Source organism: Chroicocephalus ridibundus, chromosome 10 (assembly GCF_963924245.1).
Source record: "Chroicocephalus ridibundus chromosome 10, bChrRid1.1, whole genome shotgun sequence".
NCBI lineage: Eukaryota > Metazoa > Chordata > Aves > Charadriiformes > Laridae > Chroicocephalus > Chroicocephalus ridibundus.
Genome location: NC_086293.1, coordinates 20,035,300 through 20,050,196, shown reverse-complemented (window position 1 = coordinate 20,050,196; position 14,897 = coordinate 20,035,300). Strand labels below are relative to the sequence as shown.

At 47.5% G+C, this 14,897-nt stretch overlaps 1 protein-coding gene across 8 annotated transcripts in view; it reads right to left on the bottom strand.

Annotated features, from left to right (window-relative positions):
- GRIP2 (glutamate receptor interacting protein 2) overlaps window positions 1–14,897 on the bottom strand; it is a 307,293-nt gene that overhangs the window by 84,350 nt on the left and 208,046 nt on the right. Inside the window, exon 1 of one of the 8 annotated variants that reach the window (XM_063347811.1) lies at window positions 1,298–1,932. The exons of the other annotated variants lie outside the window; for them this stretch is intronic. Coding sequence (XP_063203881.1) covers window positions 1,298–1,337 — 40 coding nt within the window. The 5' untranslated portion in view covers window positions 1,338–1,932. Of the gene's footprint in view, window positions 1–1,297; window positions 1,933–14,897 lie in introns of those variants that run through there. 8 annotated transcript variants of the gene reach the window in all.

Here is a 14,897-nt window from a genome sequence, read left to right as displayed (position 1 = left end):
CCAAGAGCGATGGGAGCTCCTGCCAAGTTCTCTTTTGATCTTTTCATGGAACGGCTGCATTCCTGCCCTGTTAAATCACGCGCCCAGACTCCCTCTGCCTACCAGGACTCATCGCCATGTCTCAGGCAGCTTCAAAATAAGCCCCAGCCCTCAAACCACTCCTTGCTGTACTGCTACAGTAAGTGGACATTGCATCTAGTCATCATCCACGGGATTAGGCAATATAGCCCAGCTAAACTGCTTTACACCTGGTCTATTTTACCCCTCAGATTTAGGGAGGGAAACCAATTTTATGAAGTTAGGTTCATGCTTTAGGGCATCTTGAGGCCAAGGAGAGGACAAAGTCAGTCCCACTACATCACTTCAGGCAATGTAAAATGATTCAGAAACCATGAATTACCTCTGTACTTCCAACGCCTTTGCTTTCAGAAGGGAAACGCTTGCATCAGAGCAGAAGAGCGAGCTCCATGCAGTATATTTAGCTGCAACAAGCAGAGCTACAGCATGCAACAAAGTACCTGCATATTGCACCCAGTCAGAAATACCAGAGCCTGTCCATCCTGGAAAGACCAGGGTCAGGATTTGGTGACTGTGCCCTTTGTAAAGGTGCCCTTCCACACGCACCTACCCGCTCTTTTGCAGAGATGAAACAGATTCTTACACTGCACGGTAATAGCGAATTGCTCACCCCAGGTTTCTAAAACAGGGGTTAGCATCTCATTGAAACGGCAGATTTCTAGCAGGAGCTGACATATTTGTTAGACAAGGTAGCAGGAGATTCCACTGGAGGTGGGGGAGATGGCAGTGATCCCCCCATGTTCAGCAGAGTCCCTTACCCCCGTCTTCCCCCCCTCCCCACCCAAGCCCTCTATTCACCATTGCTGAATGCCCAGCCCATTCACGCGCTGATCTTGCAAAATAAGAGAGTTATGTTTAGATTTTGGGGTCTTTTTAAAAAAAGAAAAACTGCTGTAAAGGCTCCGCAATATCTCGGGTGCCCTAAGAGCAGCCCCCGTGTCTGCCGATCCTCCAGCTGGAGAAGGGGAAGGAGGGAGGCAGCCTGGAGGGTACTCTCCAGTGGTCACAGGGAGAAATTCTTTCCGGAGAAGCAGAGACACATTTTGCAAATCAAAGCAATCAAGTCACAGTTTGTATGCAAAGGTTCGGATTTGTAAAACCCCCGTCAAAGTAGCACATGACATTGTTAATGATATTTAAGGTGGTTAAAGGAAATCACGGTTAGCAAAAGTAAACTACTGGAGGAGAGGGGGGGGAAAATACAGACAGGCTCACTCACCAAAGTCTGCCTGCAAATCCTTTTTCAGTCCGCAAAGCATGTCTGCTGTTATCTATCAAATCATTCAACTAATTGCAACGGCCGCTCCTTTCTCTCCCCCTGCCTGCACTGGAATCACTTTCCAGCCAAGCTCCGGCTCACTTTCAGGCTGCCTCCCACAGCCGAGCGGGGCTGCAACACACACGCTGCTCCTCACTTCACGGCAGGAAAATAAAAAAGGAATCGTCCTGGACGCTCCAGTTTGCGAGGACTCAAAAACGTGGCAATCCTTCAGAAAGAAATGTCTTTACATGGCTGTTTAAAGTGTGACTCGCCAGTCCCGTGTAGAAATAGGAAAATGAAGGGTATAGGTGTTTTTTCAGCCGGTCCTAAAAATCCCGTGCTAGTTCTCTCGGCTCGCCTGGCCATCAGGCATTGCAAAGCAAAAGTTGGAAGCGCAGTGATTAAACGGAACAGCTGGTCGAAGGGGAGGCAGCCACTGAACCCTGACTCTCCAGCAGATGCAGCAAATGTCAAGCGTGCACTTCATTCCCGGCGGTATTCCACCTCGCGCCCCGCCGGCCGAGAGCGGGCATCATCCCATTGAGATGTGCTGGCCCTTTGCTGCCTGAGCCCTTCTGGGGCTTCCATGGGGATTTCAGGCGGGGGGGGGGGGGGTGAAGAAAAAAAAAAAAAAAGAATAAATAAAAGGAAACGCGGGCAGCCGGCGCTGTGGCGGAGGTACCGCTGCCCTCCGCACCGTGCTCGGAGGCAGCTGCAGAAGTTGGCCGGCAGCGGAGCCTCGCACAAACCTCCAAGTTGCAGCAGCAGCAGCAGCAGCAGCAGCGGGGCTGAGCGCAAGAAGAGGCTGCGACTGCAGTATTGCCTGACACACTTTCCTCTCCCCCACCCCCTCTTGGCAAGTGCTTGCAGAGCCTCCAGCACCTTTCAAGGCAATGTCAAGCTGCTGTCAAAGCATTACACTGCCTCCCGAACACACACACACACACACACACAGAGCGTAGGGGAGTATGAAGCTGCAGTCTTATGTCCTGCCTACAGCGTTTTCTGAAAACTCGGCTTAACCCTTTCTTAGGAAGGGCAGGGGAAACGTCGCTGGCAAAACACGTGCAAGCCCTGTGCTAGGATTCGGGCAAGCAATGGACTGCAGTGAAGGCAGGCTTCGGGGGCAATGCTGGTCACCAGCTGGGCCACGGGGAGTCCTGCCCTTCAGGACAGGATGCTTCATGGCTTCCCCCGAAACAGCTGGTGGGTGGAGATAGGGTACTGGACTGGAAAGAAATCGTTGGAATAAACCAGTCTCTGCTTCCTTTGCTATTAAAATGAAAAACAAAGTAGGCTGACTTGTGTTGGAGGTGCAGAGCACGGGGGTGATGCTACCGTCCCAGCCCTGGGGAGACAGGGGAGGCAGCAATGGTGAACACAGGGCTCGCGTCCCACCTGCAGCCCCACGCAGGGCCCCATTTCAGCCAAGCTGTGATTCACAAACCCCGTTTGTACCAACCAGCCCACCGCTTACATCCAAAAGGCAGTTTTCTCTATAGTCGCTGTATTCCCTTGGGAACTGGTATCAACTATAATGGCAAGATTATACCCAACAAATGGTGAGGAGAGAGCAAGACAAGCATGGTCCAACGCACAAAGGCATAAAAACCATCTGCATTTTTGTAGGAGGGTGCAGTCACGTTTGAGGTTCCTACTAGATTTGGCTGAAAGTGGTCAAGAGGTTACAAATTTAGAAGGAAGCTCGTGGGGAGGCAGCAAGGTTAAGTCTTTGTTTCCATAGGAAACAAATCAGGATAAACCAAAAGGGCCTGAACGCATCTGGATGGGCCAGCAGGAAACTTTGCAGACCTGGGCACTCTAACTCCGCGTGGCCCATGTGGAGAAGGACAACTGAGTTTCAGCCTAATATCAGAGTTCTTGCTTGGATTGAAATGCAGCAACATCTCTATTTTGGTTCAAACTCAGCTGTTTCATGCGCAGACAACTTATACAAAAGCAATAAAATCACTAAGTAAGAAAAAAATCTACTTACAAAAGAGATATTTTGGTCCATAATTTGTTTTTAAGAAGTTGTTCGGTCTGACAATAGACTTAATTAGTAACTGAGACAAAATTTGTAATTAGAAATCTTTTCACAGAGCTATTAATGCTTTTGCTACAGAGAAATCTCATCTTAAAGGAAAAAAACATCTCCAGTTGCACCACAAATACAAGAAGGCGCTGCTAATTTGAGAATAGCCCATTTTTTGGATGCCATGAAATGGACATCTCCAATAGGATGTTTTGAAGAAAAACTAAAAGCAATCATTTATGTTTACATTTATTTTACACCACCATAAAATTCTTCCCAGAATACCTGCTGCATTGAGAAAGGGTGTGAGAGGGCAGGTCTGTTACACAGTTGAAGCTGCTCGGTTTTGTGGACAAGAACTGCACGGAGCCGTCCCGTTCCTCTGCTACTGGTGGAAAAAGAAGAGGCATTTTTGGCATTTCAAACCCAGAATTGCTTGTGACATTTGTTGAGCTGGTTGGCAAGAGCCCAGCGCACCAGGAGCCTGGAGAGAATAAAGATGTTTATTCCATGGTTTCTGGCCAAAACCCATAAACACAACACTCTCTACATGTTTCAGGTGGCATTATATTAAAACCAGTTGTCCTGGTTTGAGGCGAACAGCTTGCGTTTCTAACGGGGAAGGAAAAAGGTACACCACACACACCAACAAAGTTAGGCATCCCAAAAAGACACGTTATGACATTAAAATATGTAAGTGTCATAAAAGAGAGTGAGACATCAACCTAAGCTACGTCATGACAAACTCAAGGAACAGTATGTAAAGCTTTGATTTTTTCATGAAGAGCCTGTACGTCCTCCTGTACCTCCTGGCATTAACTTTATGCTTGTGCGCTTGGAATTAGCAGCTATCCAAAAACGCTCTGGCAATATCAACTACATACGAGCCTCACCTAAGAATGTCCGGGGTTTACCCACACACTGTGCCCACTGGAAAAAGAAGTTAATCTGGGGGAGCTGGGGAAGATGTTAAAAAAGTCTTTCCACAGGAAAAAAAAAAAAAAAAAAAAAGAAGAGAAGAAAAAACCCAAACCAAAACAAAATACAAACCCTCTGTTCTGCTTTCTTGGCATATACGGATCTGCTATTACATATTTACTCTGCTAGGAGTAAAGAGGGTGTATGGAACACTTTCTTGGGCTTCCCTTCAGCACAAAATGCTGAGCAGAACGACAGCACAGGCTGAGGACAGTCCATGGCCAGAACAGCTTCTGGGTGGTCCCTACTGGAAATATCCATCTGCACAGGCTCTTGGTTCTCTCCCACACAACTACAGAGGCGATACCAGTCAATAGACCACCAGCCTAGAGAAACGGGTATTTACTCTCCTCAGGAACAGGCTGACCTTTGAGTAAAATTCATTTCTTGTGAGTAAGTAGTAGCTACCCTTACATGCATACACGTGTACTGGCGCTTGGTTTTTTCTTGTACCCTACACATACTGTCCTGCTCTTGAACTTAAAACATCTTTCCCCAGAGCTAACATACAAATCCTCCCAGAACCTTGGTGGGAGTGAAGCTGCAAACCTTACACGGCCTAAATTGGTTGGGATGACATTTACAGAATACACTTTTATGCAAACCAGACAGGGAGGACAGCAGAGGGAAGATCACAGGCTATTCAGAATATCAATGATTTAGTCCACTGCTTGACGAGCATTTGTTCCTGTGATTTAAAACATTACTTATTTAAACACACCCAAAAGCATCCTCGTCAGAAGTCACAGGATGGTGGAAGACTCCAGCGAGATCCTGAAATGGACCATTTAGCATTGAACATGCTCTGAGCCTGGGAGAACATGGAGAGGATCTTACATCACTCCGCATTAGGAAGTCTCAGGAGGCTCTCTGAAGACAGCTGAATGAACGTAATGAACAGTCAGCCACAGGAAAATGATGAGGAAAAACACCCAACCACACGCACTTAGAGTGCACAGAGAAACACCAAAGTTCTAACCGCATATAAAAATCATATTAATAGCAACAGAAATTGCTTTGGGTTAGGGAAGGTTCAGAAGAGACTGACGCAGATGCTTCCCATTTCTTTTAAATTCAGATCTTAAATTAAGATTTTACGTTGCCGTCTCCTTCTCCCCATCCTACTTCTTGCACCTAAAAACACATGCCTGCACATCAGGGGTCTGCCTGGGGCTGGAGACCCCTCTTCCTGCTCATCCACCCTGTCAAGGCTTGTTTCTGGCACCACAAACCCAGTGCTTCCAGATGTCATACCAGGAAAGTCAGTTTTTACTGGGAATTCCAACCCATTTCTGCACAAAATTAAGAGGTTTGGAGAGCTTACACCCCTCCTTGATTGATTTTTTTGCTGCAGTGGACAGGGAGGAGGAGGAGGGACAAGAGGAAGGCCCATCACTCTCTTGGTGGAAGAGACTTCACAGCTGATTACCCACCTATCCACTGGCTGCACATTTGCTCCATTTCAACTGCTCCAGTTTTACGTCGTTGTGCTTATTTAGAAACCCCAGACAACTGCGTGCCAGGCTGAGGCCTGCAGCAGGGCTCATCTCTGGTCTACGCAGATGCCCGGTTTTTCACACACAGACCTAAAATGCAACACGCTATTTTATTGATATATTTTTATGGGAAAGGGAGAATGGACTTAAAAAAACCCAAATCTTTAAAGAAAAGGCTATTTAAACAGTTTAATAATGGTGCCAGAGGAAGAAGTCCTTGATTATTCTTTCCTTTAAGTGCAAATTCCACTAGTCAGTCCTAAACATTAATTTATTACGGGTAGCAAACACCAGAAGACAAATTGGCCCATCCAGTAGGCCATTAGAGCCCTTGCTGCACACACACACGCAGAGCACCGAGACGGAGAGCGCTGCTAGAGGTACTTCCAAGACCCCCACCCATTCCCTTCGCCACCAGAGCACAATAAAACAGTCACTGTACATTTTTCTGCTTAACCACGTCAGAAAGAGACATACGCATCTGTCACGGCCTGACAGCGCCGCGGGGGAGCGGAGAGGGACGATGCTGATGGGGAATGCAGGATGCCTCCCGGAGCTGTGATTAATGGGAAGAAGGAAGGGCTGCAGTGACCCCTTCTCCGTGTGACACCGGCGCTTTGGCGTTCCCCGATTGCGCATCTTGCCTGTACACCAGCATCCTTAACTGGGCTGAAATGCACACCAAAGCAATAGGCTTTTAGTTCAGGAAAGAGACAAAGCTCAAAACCGTAGGAACTGGAAGTTCCAGATTTTAAAAATTGAAACTTCTGGCCTGTTCCTAATGACCAACGTCCTGTGGCCAGCCTCAGCAGATCTCCCTCCCTCCTGACAGCAGGGGACCTTTCCTCCCCTGTTCCATGTAGACACAAGCCCAGGCACTTGAATTTTCACTTGCTAAATTTACAAACAAGTCGGCGAGTCTGTGTCTGGGACAGCACTAGTCCTTTCTCTCCAAATGAGCCTAGTCTTCTCCATCAGACCCCTGGCAATAAATTATAACCTGCAATAGCTCAGCCCGTTCTTTTGCAAGCCACTAAAAGCCAAGTGAATTACCTAGAAGATTTTTAGCTAAAAGCAGGAGAGAAAACATCTTTTCTCAACTTCATCTAGAAAGAGGTCACCATACTCCACCAAAAAGAACAGCGAACTACATTTCATTCCGCTGAAAAACTTCACTGGCTGGTCTCAGCCAGATGACAGAACACCACGGTCCTCTGAACTTTAAGGGTCTGCATGTTCACCTTGCAAATACATGTTCACTGACGCTTGGTCACACGACACATGGTTTCTCCATGTGTGTTCCTGGCAGAAACTCCTTTGTGGAACAAGAAGAATAAATATGTGAGTATATGCCCACGAGCAAAACTCGACAAGTCACCGGGCTAACAAATGAGACGGGATGTACCAGCGTCATTACTAACAACAGCAAATTTAAGGGACTGGACTACATGAGAGGTCCTGTCACAGAGGGGAAATAGCTACACAGATTTGGGAATTGAAAAATTCTAAACCAAAACCCAAACGAGAAGAGCATGCTCCCATTTTCAGTAGTCACAGGGGTTTCTTTAAACAATTTTAGGTGCAACATCCTTTCAGATCCACAAGAACATTCATCACTGTGGTCCCAATGGTAACTTCATGCACACCTCTCATCTTTCTCTCCCCCATGGTCTGTCTTGCTACTGGAGCTTTTCTGAGTGAACTGTAGGGTCAGGTCTGTGCTTTCTGCAACCATCTGCCAGAGGACAACATACCACTGGGTAAAACAGGCATTTCAAACAGAAGTCAAGAGCCATAAATAATAGGTACCATCATCAGAATGATACCTGCAAGCCATGGCCCCACCAAGGTACAGTCTCACACCACTTCAAAGCGTTTTCCAGAATGTCTGGGTTTAACCTCAATGGTTAACCTGCCTCCTCCAGGCAGCTCCTCCTTACTGCCCCCTTTTAGCTAATGCCTCAGTCAGTAACCTGAAGTTGTGAAAACGGGTCAAAAACCCTGATAAAAGGACTTGTAACGCTCAGTCTGCATGGGAAGAAGAAAGTGCTCTGAACTCTGGGGTGCAATCGCATTTACAGATCCTTCGGTCGTACTTCAGGTTATGCAAAGAGCAGCCCCAGCCCCGTTGCCCTAGCTGAGGCCATCAAGAGCTGGTCCTCTGAGCAGCATGGAGCACGTCTTTCTCCCTTAATGCTGTATATGCTATGCCATCTTTTTCTTAGTCACTGAACATTAGGAGAAATCCCACGACTTACCCCAGGCTTTGCATTTCTGGATCTGGGTAACGGCAGTAGGACACTACAGGGCCGGGGACTCCAGCACCATGAAAGAAACAGTGGAAGACAAATAGGCTGGAGCAAAGTCCAAAATCCCTTATTCCCAGCCAGCTCTAATGATACAAAAGAGCTCGTTCGGGGACCTTGTTAGCAGAGGTCATCCCAACAAAAGTGAATCTCAGCTTTCCAATGTTTTTTTAAGCCAAATAGAGATGAGCTTGACAAGACACAGCAATAAGCGATGCAGCAGGAGGTTCATCTATCGGCAGCCACCCGCCATGCCAGGGCAAGGTGGGAGTTTATGATCTGCTCCACAAGGAGCAGAGCTCTGGAAGCTGCATGCACAGCATCTGAAAGTGGGTCCATCACTTATTTCTGGGAGCTTATTTCTCCCATTTATCTCTATCTCTGCAGCTGTATCGCACAGAACAAGCACTTTTTCTGGGCAAAACACACCCCTCATTTGGGGATGTTCATAACTAGCTTTACTTTTTTGCCCCCGGTCAAATCCTTCACAGCAATGTAGCTAGCACACATCAAACGGCCTTGGGACACAAGTAAAATCCTCTTGAGCACGTACTGAACCAGCTCAGCAAAGAACTCTGCAGGCATGGAGGAACGATGCAGAAACAGAAACCAGGAGCAGCGTCATGCAGCTGGGGGAACCAAAACGCGTAATAGCTCCCACCTTCTCAACTTTTAGTGATCAGTGCGCCAGAATGACAGCAAGCTAATTAATGCTAAAAAAATGGAGGGAAAATAAACATCTAAGTTCTTCCGTGATGGGACTGGTTCCCAGTTTTAAGGTCATTAAACCACTCCAATTTACAGTGAGTACATGGCAGCTGCTGTTGGCACCTCGATATCAGCACCAGTGCTGCCCTGGCAGGGCCCGGTCACTTCATTTCTGCCTCTTCAGCAGAAATACTGTTTCTTCTTTATATTTTATTAATATCACCACAAATGAAAATAGCAATGAGTCTGTATTAGCAGCCAGCCAGTACTCACCCTCTGTCCCCACTATAGGTAGGCAGTTTAGATGAAAACGCTCCACCACTTACCCTACGTTAATCAAAAATAGAAGAGAGGAAACACAACCTGCTGTGGACCTTTAGATGTGGAGAGAAAACATGGACCTGGCACTTCAGCCCTCCAAAACCAGGACAGCAGCCCCACAGCTCAACCGGCCCGAGCAACAGCAGGGAGCTGCCCCGTGGGAGCAGAGGTGTGAAAGCGCTGATGGGGCTGCAAAGCACGTCAGCATCCCTGAACCCCTCACTATGCTGCAAGAGCTCAAGTCATTGCAATAACAGGAACTGAAGACTTGTTCCTCTTCCTCCAAAAGGACCCAGGCGCTTGAGCCCAAACAAAGGCTCCTTCCAGCAGCAGGGATGCGGGGCCATGCCACATCTCACCCCAAAGGAGAGGGAGAGGCAACGCTACAGCTTACTGCAGCCTGAAGGACAGCTCTTAACATTTAGTCAGCATCCAACCCCACTTCTCTCTGCGGGCAGAAAAACCTCCGCATCTTCCCCTTAAAAGATTTATCTTGGCACTGGTCTTTTCAGAGGCAACGCTGCCAACGCAGATGGAAAAATAAGCAAGTGGGTCATCAGTCTTCGCAGTTGTCACACAGTTTCTTTTCAATGAATAGCAGTGTAACAATGCATTAACAATAAATGAAATGCCATGTTAACACTAATTTGCATAGTACAGAGCCACAGTGCTTTGCTTCCTCTGTTCTCTTCCCAAACTCTCCTGACCTGCATATGAATCGAAATGAAATTTAATTGCTGGGGCATTCAGCAGAATCACTGAATTCCTGCTTAATGAGGCTTCATTTGTACTCTGCTGCATCAGATACCTTCTCTCCAAGGTGCTGTATTAACTAGCTCAGATGTAAAATATTTTCCAAGGCATACTTTCATATGCATTGCAACAAAGAACTAGCAGGGAAAGCGCTGACTGCAGAAAGACGACGTTAGTATCAGTGGCACGATAAGGCTAGCGAGATCCCAAGAGCACCAAGCCATGTCCCTTACGCAAAAAAAAAGCTTTAATGGCTTTTACATCTGCTCTTACGCACTGCCATGCAGTATCGACGCTGTGCAACTCTTCCAGAAGAGACAAGGCAAAGCTAGGTGGGACCCAGCCAAGGTCTGCATGGGAGACAGCCAAGAACTAGGAGCAACACCAATAATTTTGGTGATTCAGAAAAAGCACAGCCCACGTTGCACTCACAAGTCAGAGCTCTGGGTGGTTTTGCATTCAGGTAACTCATTGAGCTTACCTCATTCAGAAGTCCTTGGCCATGGCCAGAGGGCTAATTTCCATGTCAGGTACCTCAGCCTACATAGCCAAGCAGTCTTCTGAAAGATCAGCCTTTCTTCACTTTTTTTGGTTAGATGTAGCACAGCCACTACCAGCAGCACAGGCACGGCTGCACTTCAGAGTCACGCGTAGTGACCAAAGCCGCAAGTCCCCTGAAACACAGCTGATCACATTATTTTGCAGCAGTACGAGATGCAAGGCCGCACGTGCGGTGCAGACAGGGATACCCGGCTGCGGGGGGACACCGCAGCGGCGTCAGCTCCAGCCCCAGCCTCTCGCCCACGCTGGGTCTGCAGCACAGACCACGCCGAGCGACGCCAGCAGGACACGCCGGGGGAGCAGACCACAGTAAGCAAACCGAGATGACCCAAAAGGCACTACGACTCCGCGGCGGTCGGCAGCGTGCAGCTTTCCGGCGCGGGGTGAAACCAGGTCAGACTCCCTTGCTGCCACAGGAAGGCTCACGGCTCTACCCAGACGCTCCGAGGAGCGATGCGGCTTTCAGAAGTGCTGGAACACGCAGACGCCTTCGGACAGAGTCGATCAGCCGCATGTTTTGGGGCGAGGCATTTCCATCTGCCGGTTTGGCTCCAGCTCCGGCTTGTGAAGTTTTACCTCCCAAGCTGGGACAAAGCGGAGCCACACGCAGCTCCAGGTAACCCCCAAATGCTGGGACCAGCGATATATAAAGACGTGTTTTGGTTTTAGAGCGTGTGCAACTCCCCGAGGGACTGCAAATTGCTTGTTAATGCAGGCTTGCAAGATGGGATCAGCCTCCCTCCTCCCATCCGGGCTCCCGGGGAACAGTTCCAGCATGCTTATAGTGGTATGTAAAGGTTTATCCTTTTACTCGTGAGTTACAGTAACCTATAAAAGCACCACTTACAGCTCATCCCCAGCGTGGGACCAAACAACAACAACAGTGGATTCGTGCCAGTTCCAACAGGCCAGAAGATGGACCACAAAGTCAGTTCACCATTTGCATCAGAAGGGGAAAGAGTGGGGAACAGGGGTATGGCGCAAGGCAGTCCTAATTATCCCAGGGTAGCTAATTATAAAGAATGTAAATTGACAGAAATAAAACCACATGGTCAATAATAGTATTTTTTTAAAAGCTGGAAATTTTAGCCCATTATCTTTCCAGCTAAAAAGCTTTAATTGAAAATGGCTAATCTTCCAGTGGGTTCAGGAAGGGTTTACAAGCTAATTGCTCTCTTTTCTTCAGGATTAACACTGTGTTCTGTGAATAGGGGCGGAGGGCAGCAGATGTGCAGCCTTTACTCTCTTTAATCCAAATGCCCCCGCTGCCACAGATGCTCCCAACGCTGTGCGGTGGCATAATGGAATCGCTTGCTCACACATAAAGTGGTGGTTCCGAAATGAAATTACAGCCATCTATTAGGAAGGGAACAATAAATTTCCTCCACCACACATCCCCATCACGAAAGACACAGCATTACCCTGTAAAAGTCCCTGATGGAAGTAAATCTTGCAAGAGAGAAAGCAGCTAACAGATGAATTTACCATTCTCCTTTCGTAACTGGTAGCCGATGTCGTTTGGACGTGGGCAGAAAAGTCATTATCTCGCAGAAGCCAGAGCGTGATCCCACAAACTTCAGGGCGGCCGGGACCTGGCTGCTAAGCTCTAGGCTGGGAGAAGCTTTAAAGGAGCTGGTGGGGAGAACAACTGCCTTGTGTTTAAGCAGAGGGAAATTGCTTTCGTTTTGCTAACCACAACGCAACTACAAACTATCGCTCTCACAGGCTGCAAGCAAAGTTACTTGGTAATCTCAACTACCTGGGGTAGAGGGGATTTGCATTACGTGAGAGAAAGGGGTTGGCTTGATTGTGTGATCTCTCTGGGAGAGATGCGCTTGAGGAGAGAGAGGAGAATCCCTAATAGCAAAGGCAGTGTGACCCCTAATTCTCAGAAAGAGGGAGGGAGGGGAAGAAAAAGTGCATTCAAAGACACGTAAAAATTAATAAAGTCAGGTCATGGCCATTCAGCTCTTGCTGCTACAGGGCAAGAAGGACTGAGTCCTCCTTTACGTGAAATCTGCACCCACGCTGCTCAGAAAGCTAGGTATCTGGCCCCTCCTAGCAAGCTCCTGACTACCAGTCCAAAAGGGGTAACACATCCATGAGCAAGGTATTTTTTCATATTCCACACCATTAGGAGTAACAGGCTGCTAACCCGCCCCACCCAGACTGCAGCTGAGAAAAGCACCAGGGCACCGGGGGCCAAAAGGGATGGGGAGAAAGATGAAGCATGTGTCGTTTGAATCGGAAGGGAAGCGAAGTTAACGTTTTATACCAAAAAAACTCGGCAGTGCTGTTCAGAACAAGAGCAGCGCCTTTCGGGAAGGCGCTAGGGAAGGGATCCATCCCCAGCTGCACGGGCTGTCTAACGAACAGGAGAGCATCACCTGGGCTTCCGGAGGAAGACGCCTTTTCCTAGAGAACAGTCCCTTGGCTTAAGTTCCTAACTTTAGCAATCTGTAAACTAGAGACAAGATTCATCTCTCTCGCCAGAACAGCAAATACAGCTCATTAACTGCTTCCCCTGCTCCTTCTCCCCCTAAAACCTAGAATTTTCTGCTGAATCACTATCAAAGGGAACACACCCAGCAACGAAGCAGTGCGAACACCACCCGTACACGAGTGTCTCGGCCAAACCCGTGGCAGAAGGAGACACAAGAGTCCAGGGAATGGGTACCAGACACAGAAACATTAAAAGCTCAGCGAGTTTTTAAAAACTAAATTTGTGTAAAGTTCAGCTGAATATTTGCCTTTTTAAACCCTTGCCTGGAATAGTCACTAACCCGCTATCCTAAATCAAGCCTTTCACTAGCTAGAGAAATGGAATATTTAGTGTTCAAATGAAGATGAATTGTTGGCAGTCAAAGCATCACACTGCATTCAGCAGCGATCTGTATCACGCAGCGTATTTCCTCGACTAAGGGAGAAAACCTTCAGAGCGAGCAGATGACAGACACGCGTGTCACGGGCATACGACAGTATTAAAATCTAGATGGATGCTGAGATATTAACGGCATGGGTTAGGAGAGGATATTGTCAAAACTCTATTAACCCAGTGACCCAGTTTATGAGAAAGACGCCTTCTCATTTATACCTTTTGATTACACATACGGAGAAGCAGCAAGTACGCGCTCTCTGCCACCTCGGCAGCCGTTTGCATGCTGAAACACAGTAGTTACACGTGCAATAAGGCATTAGAAGTTAGAGATTTATTCATTTTTGCCATAAAGTTTAGAGCACTATTTAGAGCGGAGGTGTTCCCTCAATATCTTATTTCCCTGTGCTTGTCTGGACGTTGTTTCTGCTGCTCAAAGGCACAGGAGCTGCAGCAGAATTTCACTCTCCAGAGCTGCACCTCCTACTCCAAGAGTGTATTTCTGTGCAAGGGCCACTGGGAACAATACTGAAAGGCTCACGGTGGCAAACGTTATTACTCCACGAAGATGAACACACAGAATCCAGGCCAGAATCAACACCGGATGAATTATTGCCAAGAGAACCAAGTTTTGAAGCCGTACACGCTTGGCAAAAAGACGGTTTGACTGTCCCCATTTTTTCAAAGCAAAAAAAAAAAACAACAAAAGAAAGAAGCGCAGAGAGAAAATTATTTTCTGAGAGCTATAGGAAGAGCTATGAAAACCCAGCTTTGCTATCTCCCACCTTCATATTAGCTGACATCCCTGACACGCAGTAATAACCAGACCGACTGCAGAACAGGAACTAGCGTTACAGGTTTAAAAGAGCTCCCTAGAAAAAGTTTTTCATAGCGGACATATTCTCTCCAATTACTTACAGAATGGTAATTTAAGAATATTTATTCTCTAAAATATGTCGTACTATAAAACCGTTTCACTCAACTATTCATTCGTTGCTAAGAAGCAGTGCAAGGCTTAATAGGACGTGGAGATTTGAGTGAAAATTATGGGGTTGCTCTCTACATAGCTGAGAACTGATGCTGATATATTGGGGGGCGGGGGGAAGACAACAAGAAAATAGGTCTTGATCAAAAGGATCAGAGCGAGCAGTGAAGCCTACAGGTGCTCCGAACCGACAAGCGATGCCTACGGGACGGATCACAAAGGGGGCATTGGAGCTTCTTTCCAAGATTTCAGGTGCACCCCTGCAGCAACCGCACACTCCTGGAGAGCATCGCGTGCTGGGCAGATGGTGGCACAGGCAGAACTGGCTAACAATTACCTGCGTTTTCGGTGATCTTCCAAGGTAATTAAGAACTGGATTCCTTTAGAAATAGCATTTGTCTCAGGCCTGCAGGGGTGGTTTTTTAAGGCACCAGTTTCACCATCGCAAAGGATGTTTGTGATCTGAATTGCAGCCACGTTAAATACGCTATTAAATATACAAAGCATGGTGTAGCCTTCGTTATCCCCAGAATGACTCAT